Source organism: Nymphaea colorata, chromosome 3 (genome assembly GCF_008831285.2).
Source record: "Nymphaea colorata isolate Beijing-Zhang1983 chromosome 3, ASM883128v2, whole genome shotgun sequence".
Classification (NCBI taxonomy): Eukaryota; Viridiplantae; Streptophyta; class Magnoliopsida; order Nymphaeales; family Nymphaeaceae; genus Nymphaea; species Nymphaea colorata.
The window spans coordinates 7,488,858-7,501,281 of record NC_045140.1 but is presented as its reverse complement, the minus strand read 5'-3'; the positions used below and the strand labels follow the sequence as shown (position 1 = coordinate 7,501,281).

At 38.2% G+C, this 12,424-nt stretch overlaps 1 protein-coding gene across 1 annotated transcript; it reads left to right on the top strand.

Moving 5' to 3' along the window:
• The first annotated feature begins 5,825 nt into the window (after nt 1-5,825).
• Nucleotides 5,826-10,245, top strand: LOC126409884 (uncharacterized). The gene is made up of 7 exons (XM_050076599.1): nt 5,826-5,855; nt 6,972-7,091; nt 8,189-8,307; nt 9,067-9,169; nt 9,256-9,357; nt 9,594-9,748; nt 10,228-10,245. Exons 1-6 carry the CDS (start codon nt 5,826-5,828, stop codon nt 9,648-9,650), a joined length of 531 nt encoding a protein of 176 aa, XP_049932556.1. The 3' UTR covers nt 9,651-9,748; nt 10,228-10,245.
• The last annotated feature ends 2,179 nt before the right edge of the window (nt 10,246-12,424 follow it).

Sequence of the window (12,424 nt, the reverse complement as noted above, 5' to 3'; positions counted from 1 at the left end):
AGTAATTTTTTTTGTTATAAAATAATTTTTTTTAATTTAAATTGAATTTAAATAAATAAAATATATATTAATAAGTTACATTGGCGGGCGGGGTCAGGCCGGCCCATCGGGTCCAAGCCGGCCCATCGGGTCCAGGCCGGGGCCAACTTTTTTGGGCCCGTTATGGGGTGGGTACCAGGCCCCCAACCGATGGCCTGGCCCTGCGCCCACCCTTAATCTGCACTCTAGCAATCCTTTAATTACCTTTTTAACGTAATAAGCCGACCATAATGTGATACTGATCTGCGTCTTTTTTTGCCAATAAAATCGAGAAAAATAACACAATGCATCAGTGCTCTCATGCTTTTTTAAGCTTCATTTGGCTTGCGCGGTGCTTAGGATTCGTCCTGCCTAACCCACCCTTAAAAGTAGTGAAGTGTTTATCAATATTTTGGAACTATGGACTATATGAGAAGTTTTATGCACTCGGCAAACCATCACCTATGACTATCCCACAGTATGCCTAGTGACAGTTGAAGGATGATGAGATGAGCCATGCACGTTCCGACAACAATCATCAAAGACAGCTGCATAAGGGCTACAAAAATCTTCATAATTTGATTTCGACTGCCCTCATTAGTTCAAAGTCCCAGAAGATTAGTAAATATTGGAAGTGCATACATAGAGAGAAAGAACGAAAGTGTGAGCAAGCAAAGGATGAAAATCAAAGGGAAGACAAGCCAATCTGCCGGAGAGCAGTATCATACAGATTTTTTGTAGACCATCCTCCCTCTAGTTCATTGTCGAAGAGGAACCTTGTGTCGAATGTCCGGCAGTAATCTGATGCTCTATGCTTATTGCTGAGCTTTGATGTAAAGCCCCAATGCTTATTTCTGAGCTTTGATGTAAAGCCCCAGACTTGAACTCTAGATGCGGTGTTGTGGAGGGAGGCCTAGGTGTTGCCCTATTAATTTGTGATAGAATGATCCAGGTGGCTTGATGCCATAAGTCTTTTAGAAGAGAAGCCACTCTTGACATTTTACTATCCTCTGGCGGTGCATAAACCTACAAAGGAAGGTAGCAAGCTTCTAATCAATTGGCCATGTGCTCAATGGAATAAATTTGCAACTACCGTTTTGAAAGTATCAGCAATTGAGGCAGAGTATGGCAAAGCTTTGTGTTTGTGTGTTTGTGAGAGAGAGAGGGGGGTATGGCAGAGGGAATAGGAATGAGAAGCAATTTATAGAAGCTTTCTTCTGGTGGCAGTGCAACATGCGGATGGCGGTGACAACATATCACGTTCAATTATATTTCAGATTTCACTTTTACCCTTTAAGGGAAACGGTCTTGCATTTTTGCCCCTAACGGACGGTTTCATCTTACTTTATTGTTCGTTTTATAAAAAAACACAATCTAATAGTTATTTTTCTTAGATAGTATATCTGGGCATCAAGTTGGGTCGGTTCTGACAACCCAAAATTTGGGCCCGGCCCGGGCCGTTCCAGTTACAGTAATTTTTTAGTTATAAAATAATTTTTTAAAATTTAAATTGAATTTTAATTAATAAAATACAAATTATTAAGTTATATTGGCAGGTGGGGTCGGGCCGGCCCATCGGGTCTAGGCCCGGGCCAACTTTTTCGGGCCCATTACGGAGCGGGTACCGGGCCCCCGTAGATGGCCCGGCCCTTTGCCCAACCTTAATCTGCGCTCTAGCAATCCTTTAGTTACCTTTTTAATGTAAAAAGCTGACCAAAATGTGATACTGATCTGCGTCTTTTTTGCCAATAAAATCGAGAAAAAATAACACAATGCACCAGTGCTCTCATGGGCTGACTTTTTCAAGCTTTATTTGGCTTGCGCGGTGCTGAGGGTTTACACAAGCCCTTGTCCGGCCTAACGCACCCTTAAAAATAGTGAAAGCGTTTATCAATCTTTTGGAACTATGGACTAGATGAGAAGTTTTAGGCACTTGGCAAACCATCACCTATGACTATCTCACAGTATGCCTCGTGGCAGTTGAAGGATGATGAGATGAGCCATGCACGTTCCGGCAACAATCATCAAAGAGAGCTGCATAAGGACTACAAAAAACTTCATAATTTAATTTTGACTGCCTTCATTAGTTCCAAGTCCCAAAAGATGAGTAAATATTGGAAGCACCTACGTAGAGAGAAAGAACGAAAGTATGAGCAAGCAAAGGATCAAAGTCAAAGGAAAGACGAGCCAATCTGCCAGCAGCTTTGCCACCAAGCAAATCTTCAGAAACAAAATACCGATGAGCAGTATCATACAGATTTTTGTAGACCATCCTCCCTCAATTTCATTGTCGAAGAGGAACCTTGCGTCGAATGTCCGGCAGTGATCTGATGCTCTATGCTTATTGTTGATCTTTGATGTAAAGCCCCACACTTGAATCCATGTAGCTGCGGTGTTGTGGAGGGAGGCCTAGGTGTTGCCCTATTAATTCGTTATAGAATGATCGAGGTGGCTTGATGCCATAAGCCTTTTAGAAGAGAAGCCGCTCTAGACATTTTACTGTCCTCCGGCAGTGCATAAACCTACAAAGGAAGGTAGCAAGCTTCTAATCAATTGGCCATGTGCTCAATGGAATAAATTTGCAACTACCGTTTTGAAAGTATCAGCAATTGAGATAGAGTATGGCAAAGCTTTGTGTTTGTGTGTTTGTGAGAGAGAGAGAGGGGGTATGGCAGAGGGAATAGGAAAGAGAAGCAATTTATAGAAGCTTTCTTCTGGTGGTGGTGCAACATGCGGATGAGGGTGACAAATATCACGTTCAATTATATTTCAGATTTCACTTTTACCCTTTAAGGGAAACGGTCTTGCATTTTTGCCCCTAACGGATGGTTTTGTCTTAATTTATTGTTCGATTTATAAAAAAACACAATCTAATAGTTATTTTTCTTAGATAGTATATCTGGGCATCGAGCTGGGTCGGGCCTGACAACCGAAATTTTGGGCCCGGCCCAGCCCGTTCCAGTTACAGTAATTTTTTTTAGTTATAAAATAATTTTTTTGAATTTAAATTGAATTTTAAATAATAAAATATATATTATAAAGTTATATTGGCGGGCAGGGTCGGGCCGGCCCATCGGGTCTATGCCTGGGCCAACTTTTTCACGCCCATTACGGGGCAGGTACCGGGCCCCCACCGATGGCCCGGCCCAGCGCCCACCCTTAATCTGCACTCTGGCAATCTTCTACTTACCTTTTAAAAGTAAAAAGCAAACTGTAATGTGATATCGATCTGCGTTTTTGTTGCAAACAAAATCAAGAAAAAATAACACAATGCACCAGTGCTCTCACGGGCTGACTTTTTTAAGCTTTATTTGGCTGGCGCGGTGCTGAGGGTTTTCACAAGCCCTTGGCCAACCTAACCCACCATTAAAGGTAGCGAAAGCATTCATCATTCTTTTGGAACTATGGACCAGATGAAAAGTGTTAGGCACTCGGAAAACCATCACCTATAACTATCCCATTGCATGCCTTGTGGCAGTTGAAGGATGATGAGATGAGCCATGCATGTTCCGACGAAGGTCATCAAAGATAACTACATAACAACTACAGAAATCCTAATAATTTGATTTCAACGGCCCTCATTAGTTCCAAGCCGCAAAAGATGAGTAAATATTGGAAGTACATACGTAGAGAGAAACAACGAAAGTGTGAGCAAACCAATGATCAAAATCAAAGGGAAGATGAGCCAACCTACCGACAGCTTCGCCACCAAGCAAATCTACAGAAAAAACAAAACATCGGAGAACAGTATCATACAGATTTTTGTAGACCATCCTCCCTCTAATTCATTGTCGAAGAGGAACCTTGCATCAAATGTCCAGCAGTGATCTGATGCGCCATGCTTATTGTTGAGCTTTGATGTAAAGCCCCAGACTTGAATTCATGTAGTTGCGGTCTTGTGGAGGGAGGCCTAGGTGTTTCCCGCTTAATTCGTGATAGAATGATCCAGGTGGTTTGATGCCATAAGCCTCTTAGAAGAGAAGCCGCTCTAGACATTTTACTGTCCTCCGGCGGTGCATAAACCTACAAAGGAAGGTAGCAAGCTTCTAATCAATTGTCCATGTGCACAATGGAATAAATTTGCAATTACCATTTTGAAAGCATCAGCAATTGAGACAGAGTATGGCAAAGCTTTGTGTTTGTGTGTTTGTGTGAGAGAGAGAGGGGGTATGGCAGAGGCAATAGGAAAGAGAAGCAATTTATAGAAGCTTTCTTCTGGTGGTGGTGCAACATGCGGATGACGGTGACAACATATCACGTTCAATTATATTTCAGATTTCACTTTTACCCTTTAAGGGAAACGGTCTTGCCTTTTTGCCCCTAACGGACAGTTTCGTCTTACTTTATTGTTCGTTTTATTAAAAAAACACAATCTAATAGTTATTTTTCTTAGATAGTATATCTGGTCATCGAGCTGGGTCGGGCCTGGAAGATCAGTGAATCAGTGGACCTGGGGAGCCCTTTAGAAGGGCTAACTAATCTTGGACTATCACTAATTCTCTTTTTTTTTTTTGACAAAAAAAAATCTCAGGTTTAGTGCTTTTCAGTTCATTCATCTGCAATTGGATGTGCTTTGTGCTCCAAATTACCAAGCCGGGCGCCCCTTGTGCGAAGGGGAGATGGCCTAAGGTTCTGGAGAACATTGAACTTTTATTTGTACAATCGTTTTTTAAGTAGACTAGGAATTGTAGCTGGTTTCATATGTTTCTAATAGAATTTTCACCAAATTAAAATCGTTTTTAAATATCAAAACGACCTTCAATTTTTTTTTTTTTGTATCTAAAACTTCTTTGGCATATGTAAAATGGCCGCCAGTTTTCAGTTGGACCAATTAGGTTGGATTTGCAACATTATTTAGTGTTCTTCATTTTTTTTAGAATTTTGGATCTTTAGTCATTAACCTCACACGACATTGGTGGAAAGGTTTGCTTTGTTGTTTTCATTTTTCTTTTTTAGTAAAATTTTTTATCTTATAGTTGGTAAGGGTTCAACTTAGTAAATATAGGTTCACTTCTTCGTTTTTAGGACGTGTTTATGTTCCTATAAACTGTTTTATTTTTTTTGCTTGAATTCTTGATTTACTTAGCATAAGGTGCAAGGGAGGAGTGATTAGATAGGCGGGGATAGAGTAGATTAGATGATTTGTATTTGATTTTTGAATTCCATAATTCAATTTTTGAATTGGATAATTTGATCTTCCCTACTTCTATAGGAGAGCATATGAAGTTCTTCTTCTACCCAACAAATCAGTCTAGTTTCATAAAAACTCCTTTTTTGGTAGAAGAGAGTTCCTACTTCGAGGTGATATGCCATTTGATGTCAAGTACTTTTTTGAAAGAGGAAATTTTTTATTGTGCCTAGAAACATTTTAAAAGTATCTTATCATGCAAGGATATGTCTTCGTTTTGTTCTTACTACCTGGCCAAGTAAAATGAAACTTTCAAATTTTTTTTTGTTGTCAATCATTAGAAGAGGAAATCTGGAAAAATCCTATGAAGCTGAGAATGTTAAGACTAGGAGATGGTATTGGCTCTAGTGATCAAGTGTCTGTAAGGGTTTAGCAAGAAAATATCCTAAGAGATAAGCCATAATGCCTTATAAAATATTGGCATGTAGCAAAATAAGAGTTGAGAGATGGACTCGGGGCTTGTGTAGTTGTTCCTCTGGGTTAATAATCAAGAGTACCGGGTAGGCATATAGGTGATTTAAGTCTATGGCGCGAAGATAATGACTTATGAACTTTTGGCATGTTGAAAACCCGCAAGGTGAAACGGGTTGATATGTGACAAAACTACACCTGACCACCAATGCGGTGGAGCTTCGTAGTCTTTGGGATGGTAAGGTATTCCCTCAAAGGTGAAGGTCAGCCTGAAAAGGAAAATCAAAAGCAAGAAAAAATGAAAAGGCAAAAGGCCAAATGCAGGAAGAAAGGAAGAAAAAGAAGCAAAACCAAGAAAAACAAAAAAGGTGTCTGTCAAGAGATAAATGGCAAGAAGGCTGAACTCGAAGGAATTGAAATGCGACAATCTTTCATGGATGTGCGATCCTTGGGTCAATATCTGTTCTTCTTTTTTATTTCCTAAGACGTTGAGGATGATTACGTTATGTTCATTTTTTGGAAATTTAAAGGCTTCCCTTCTAGAGATTCAACAACATTGATGCGAAATGAATCCCGATGCATGTACGGTATTGAGGGTAAATGAAAGGCATATCATTTGCACGACACGAGCACTTTCTATTTATGATTTAAATTGATGATTTATAAACTATTTAAAAGTAAACACTTGGCATCTCTTATATTGTTTCCTGACTTCATGGGTGTATGAGGAACTCTCAGCCCCTCTTTGTTTTTGAAAAATGTTGTCCTTTTTATTACCAAATCGCTAGTCCATTCATAGAATAGATGAAACCCCTCAAACATATTCCACTCATGCTGAGTGTAATGAATTTTCCATCTTCCCCTTTCCATGTTCCCATCACAATTTGTTTTATTGTGAAGGCTAGACAGTATTTTTGTTGATTTCTCTTTTAAGGTTTGTTTAGGAAAGGGTTTGAAAGAGTTGTTAGCTTTTAACTTTTTTATCATTATTATTATTATTATTATTATTATTATTATTATTATTGTTATTATTATTACATTGTCAGTGTCTTCTGATTCATGCAGTTGATGTCGAAGTTTAAAGCCCAACTCATCAGTGTTCTTGTGGATGTACAGTGGTTTTAGAAAAGTCGATTCATGTTGCACGAGAGTTTGATCTTGTACTTGAAATTCAAGTTTTTATTTGAGTTCCCAACAAAGTTGTGGCATCCAATTTGATTTGAGTGAGTTTACATAAATTTTTGGCTGAAACGGAAACTAACTAATGCTGGTTGCAAAAGTTCGCACAAAGACAGGCAAATCCTGTCATTGTTTGTTTTGTGTTTTTTGTTTGTTAGCTTGTCATAACTGGTAGGAAGCCAAATGTTATGCATGTACATTGCCTGAGAGCTCGAAACCACAACCTCTACGCCAGAAATCTCCTACAATTGCAGAGATTGCTGCAGAATTCTATTCCAAAATTGTGGATGTTTGGGTGACTTTAACATTTGATGAATGATTTGTTTTGCTTGCCAAGACTTATCCCTTGGGTTTAGTTTATTTTATTGTAGGGAATCTGATCTGACCCAGTGGCATCACTCTTGAAGAACCTTTTGACTTGTTTCAATTTGAGGTAGTAAATGTGCATTTTTTGGTCTAACTTAATATCCGTTTGTTCCCTGTGTTCGATCTATACTTCTCACTTTTTGGACTCTTAGTTTCCTCAAACTGCACAAAACTGCTAGTTCCACCAGTGATTTTGTTAGGGACCGACTTTTGTATGGTTTTTGGGTCAAAGTTGGGTACTGTTTTGTTATGGATATATGTCGATACATCAATTTAGTTGATTCTTGGTTTTACTGTTCAATTTGATAGAAGCTTTTCCAAGAATTGGTTGTTTGAGATTGAAACACAGAGGGATTGGTCTCACTCTGAAAGGACCAGGATTAGATCTGGACCCATGAAGATGACAGACACACTGTTGAAGCAATTACCACCTGAAACCAGCTCGCTTGCTCATCTTGTTAACAGTTAACTAGTGTTTCTGCAGTATGCTTACAACGTTACACAGAAAATCAAAGATACTACTTGCACGCAAAATGGTCAAACATAGAACTATATCTGCTTCCAGTTTACAACAATTTACTTGGATTGGATTTTGGTGTGCTATGCATGATCTACAGGTTTGGAAAGTAGAAACCATACTGAAATGTTGTATATGTTGTAATTCACTTATATTCATATCCCAGTTGGGTAATGCTCGACATTTCGTTGTCATTTCAGTACGCAGAATGTGTAAGCATAGTATGTAAAAGCAAAAAACTTTTACTGAGTTATTGGATATACGTGAAGTTCATCCAACTCTTTGTAGGCACTGGGGGCCAAATTGGAGCTCTATAGACAAGGTCGTTGTCAAGCTTGAATGTTCCAATGAATGGACCAACATGTAGCTACTTAGCAACGGCTTGTCTATTGGCCATGCTTTTGGTCTCCCTAGAGTATTATGCATGCATTCTTTCTAGTTGGCATGTGCTGTTGCATTTAAGTTTTAGTTGTGCTGTATTATTTATTAACTATATATATTCTTGATAGGTGATCAATCTTGCAAATGCTCCATCAGTTGTTGGCAAGCATTTAGACGATGAGTGTCTTGAAGATTTCATCAAAGGCCTTATTCTCTTTGTTTCTTCTTTTTTTCATGTTGAGAGGAGGTAATTCGTCTTTCTCTCTCTCTCTAAATATTTCAATGTCTACTTTTGCAAGGTCCCATATGTTCTTGACCTTAAAGTATAAGACAAACTTATGATGAAAAAAAATTGAGAAACTGTGGAAGATCATAAAACATAATGGCAAAAATGAGAATGAAGAAGTCAATAAAAATGAGAAATAGGGCCAAAGATAGTGATCCCACTTGAGTCTAGCAGCAATCTGTTGCTACATGGTTGAGTTACGTACACATGGATCGTGTTAGTTAGCCAACTCCTTTGTAAGTGTGGGCATCGGGCCAGGTCACCGCCGGGCCTGGGCCAGGATTTTCCTGGCTCAGGTAGGGCCCGATAGGTCGGCCCGGCCAAGATCCCATATGTTCTTGACCTTAAAGTATAAGACAAACTTCTGATGAAAAAAAATTGAGTGGAAGATCATAAAACATAATGGCAAAAATGAGAATGAAGAAGTCAATAAAAATGAGAAATAGGGCCAAAGATGGTGATCCCACTTGAGTCTAGCAGAAATCTGCTGCTACATGGTTGAGTTATGTACACATGGATCGTGTTAGTTAGCCAACTCCTTTGGCTTACCTTTTTCTGAAAAATTATGGCATTACAAATTATCTTGTTTGAATGTGCTACCACATTGATATTGCATTAGCTAATGATTGGACACTTTGGCCCACTTAGTTACTTTCCATGGTATGGGCCATGGCCAAAAATCTTATTTGTTGTGGTGATCAATCATTTTCTTACATGTAGATTTGCAGAGCCGCTGGATGGAAGCCCATCCTTGCCGTATCTGATCTTCTGGAACCCAGCCAAATTCTTGCCTCTTTTTTATGAAGCCGCTCACATGGCTCAGGTAACAGGTCATTATATTGGGTGATTTTTGAGGGAGAGAAATTCTTTCATGTTTTTGATGGACGTCTGGAAAATGAAATCATGCAGGAAGTTGTGTTTGAAGCATGCAAAAGTTGCAAGGAGATGGTGTTGGAGGAGTCCTTGCATATGCACATGGTTATGTGGGTGGTTCTCCATTGGAGTGTTCCAGTATACCTTCTCATGCTTTGTCGCATTGAAGCTCTTCTAGTTAAATTTTCACTAGATTAATGATGATAGTTTCCCATCTAGTGTGTTCCTTGATGCTGAATTTCCTCTCTGTTATATGCTTGTGGGGGCTGGTTTTGTTTTCTACGAACTAATCTGGCTCTGAGGTGATGATTACATTTATTTGAAAGCCTGCTTACTGGAAGCTGATTTGGTGATGTTGGTTTTATGCCTGGTAGATGAATCAAAATGAGAAATGGAGCCTATGGCTGTTATTAGTAGGTGAACTGGCATGATGAGGATGGTCTCTTCATTGGTCATCTGAATCAGAAACATCCGGAAAGAGAAGCTTCTCTCATAACTGGAAAAGATGCTACTTGCATCCGCAAACATGGTAAATGGTATAAAATTGCTGATTAGAAGCTTTTGTTTTGAAATGTTTTGAATTAAACGAGTCTCGTATGGGTTTTATGAATCTCCATTGACGTAATGGAAGTTGTTGCTTGAGTTGAATTTATAATTGATACCTTTTCTGTACGTGATGTTTGGCTAAGATATAGCTTTTCTCAAGTGTATACTTGTAAGTTACACTGTATCCTGGCCAATTGTTACCATTGTGCAACTGTTACATGAGATTTGCCAGAATGCTGCTTTCGTATTTTATATGTGATTTTTTATGACATTCTTTCTAGAAGATAGTTACTACAGTAGTTCTTTAGAAATCTAAAAATATATTTATTTATCATCAAACACATAAATATTGTTCTGGAAAGATATTTCTCAGTCATCACACACACACACCAAAATGGAAATCGGAAAGATTTTTCCCATTCATTTTTTCCAAGAAATATATTTCTATATTTTCAATTTCAGATTTTCAGGCCATCAAACTGCCCCATAATGAAGATGTAAAGTTTGTCAATGCATGCAAATCATTCCCTTTAGTGGAGAAGTGCTGAAGTTTGCCAACGTTTGGAACACAGTCTTGAGGTTCTTGGAGTTACAGTCTTGAGGTTCTTGGAGTTGCTGCAATAGAAGAAAGGTGATTCTCTTTTTCCTTCTCTGGGGGGTATTGTTTCTTGCGAGAGCTTTCCTTCTTGTTTGACTTAAGTAGATTGTGCTCATTTTCTTTTGGATGTCATTGCAGGAAGGTGTTCCTGAAACAATCGATCTGCTTCGGAAGGCAGGAATCAACTTTTGGATGCTTACTGGTGATAAACAAAATACAGCCATTCAGATAGCGCTCTCTTGCAACCTAATTTCTCCTGGTTAGTCATGCTTCATTCTTCTTTTTTCACGAGCCCAGGTCACTTCTTTCTCTTGCAACTCTCTCTCGCTGAGATAAGTTTGAAGGAAGCTTGTTGTTGTAGCTCAGAGAGACAAGAATGTAGACGAAGAGGACGAGCAGAGAGAGACTTCAGAGCCTCCTCTCCTTCACGCTTCCTTTTATCATCCCCTCCAAGTTCCGTCGTTCACCCTTGTCACCAGCTCTACCACTTCACTTTATCCTACCTCCCATCTGGACCATCCCTGGTGTAAAATACTGTTTTGAAATTGCTATCTTTCAACAAATAGATTTTATACATAACATGAAATTAATCGGCTCATATATATAAATAAATAAATATATCATATATTTATTTAGTTAATCTGATATGTGCGTAGAATATTTGGCAATAGCAAAAACAAGAGAATAAGTCCTCAAAATTGATTTAATGAATAGTCGTTGACAACAAATGCTCATAACTGGCTTAATTAATTGTATTAGCAGAGACCCACTTCTCAGTTTTGAGTGAGACAGGGACCCAGGTTGAGATCCCGGCTAACATTATCCGGTCTGATTTAAACTGTTAATTCTCGTTAGCTTTCATTTACATATGTTCAACTAGTTCAGCCAACTAGGGTTGGACTCGAACTCATCCATGCAAGTTCAACTTGTTAATGAACGAGTCTAATTTGAGTTTGATTTACTCGAGCTCGACTCAGCTTGTTTAATAAACGAGTCGAATTTGAGTTTGAGTTTGATTTGCACGAGCTCGACTCGTCGTATTGCATGTTTGTTAATCTATATTAGCATGTCATGACTTTTAACACTTTTGTATTGTTTTAATTTTTTAACGCTTTTGTATTGTTTTAATTTACCAGATTGTAGAGAATTTTTCCTATGATTTAAGGTCTGGATTCAGATCATGAGAAACCATATCCAAGGTCCGAAACCTCACTGCTTGGATTCGGTACCCAAGCCTTTCATAAATATATGAGATTAAAAGTGATTTGATGAGAAACATATATTAAGTTAGTTGTTTTGAAATTGTTTTAATTAAAAAAATAAACAGTTTTTATACCATCAAAGTTTGTATAGTAGAAAAATATTTTTTTTTTTACAAAAATTCTTAAACTAAAACATGATTTATAAGTAATATTATGTTTTCAAAAAGACAGATTCCAATCTCACAGGTTTGAATGCATATACTATATAATTAGTTCGACGTATGTCATTTATGTTAAATACCAAGACCCTTGTGCTCTTCTTGTCATAGAACCCAAGTCATATGCGTAAGGGTGCGGGTTCAGTACAAGAAGTACGAGGAGACGGGTACATAGATATTATATATAATGTCCATAAAAATTTTCGAAATTAAAGAAAAATAAGAGGAAGATATATAATCTAGATGGATGGAAAAAGAAAAAGAAAAAGAAAAAATCAAAAATAAAACAAAAACAAAATTAAGATGGAAAAAGAAAAAGAAACTATCAAAATTAAAACAAAAATTAAGTTTTGAAACCCAGCTGTATCCACGTACTTGTGTGTTACTGTACCTACATACTGACACAGATATACGCGCGTCACTTAGCATAGAACCGTCACCAGTCATAGAACTATCACCATCGTTCAAATCAGAGCCAAATTTGACACTTTCAATTGGTCACGTAACAGTCTGCATCCTCAAACATGGATCGTTTCCAATATTCCAATTAAGGAGGAATCGGGGATCGATTCAAAATTCTTGATAAGGGAAAGATGAATCCTGAAGATTGCCACTAAAGTAAGGAGAAAACTCCAAAATTT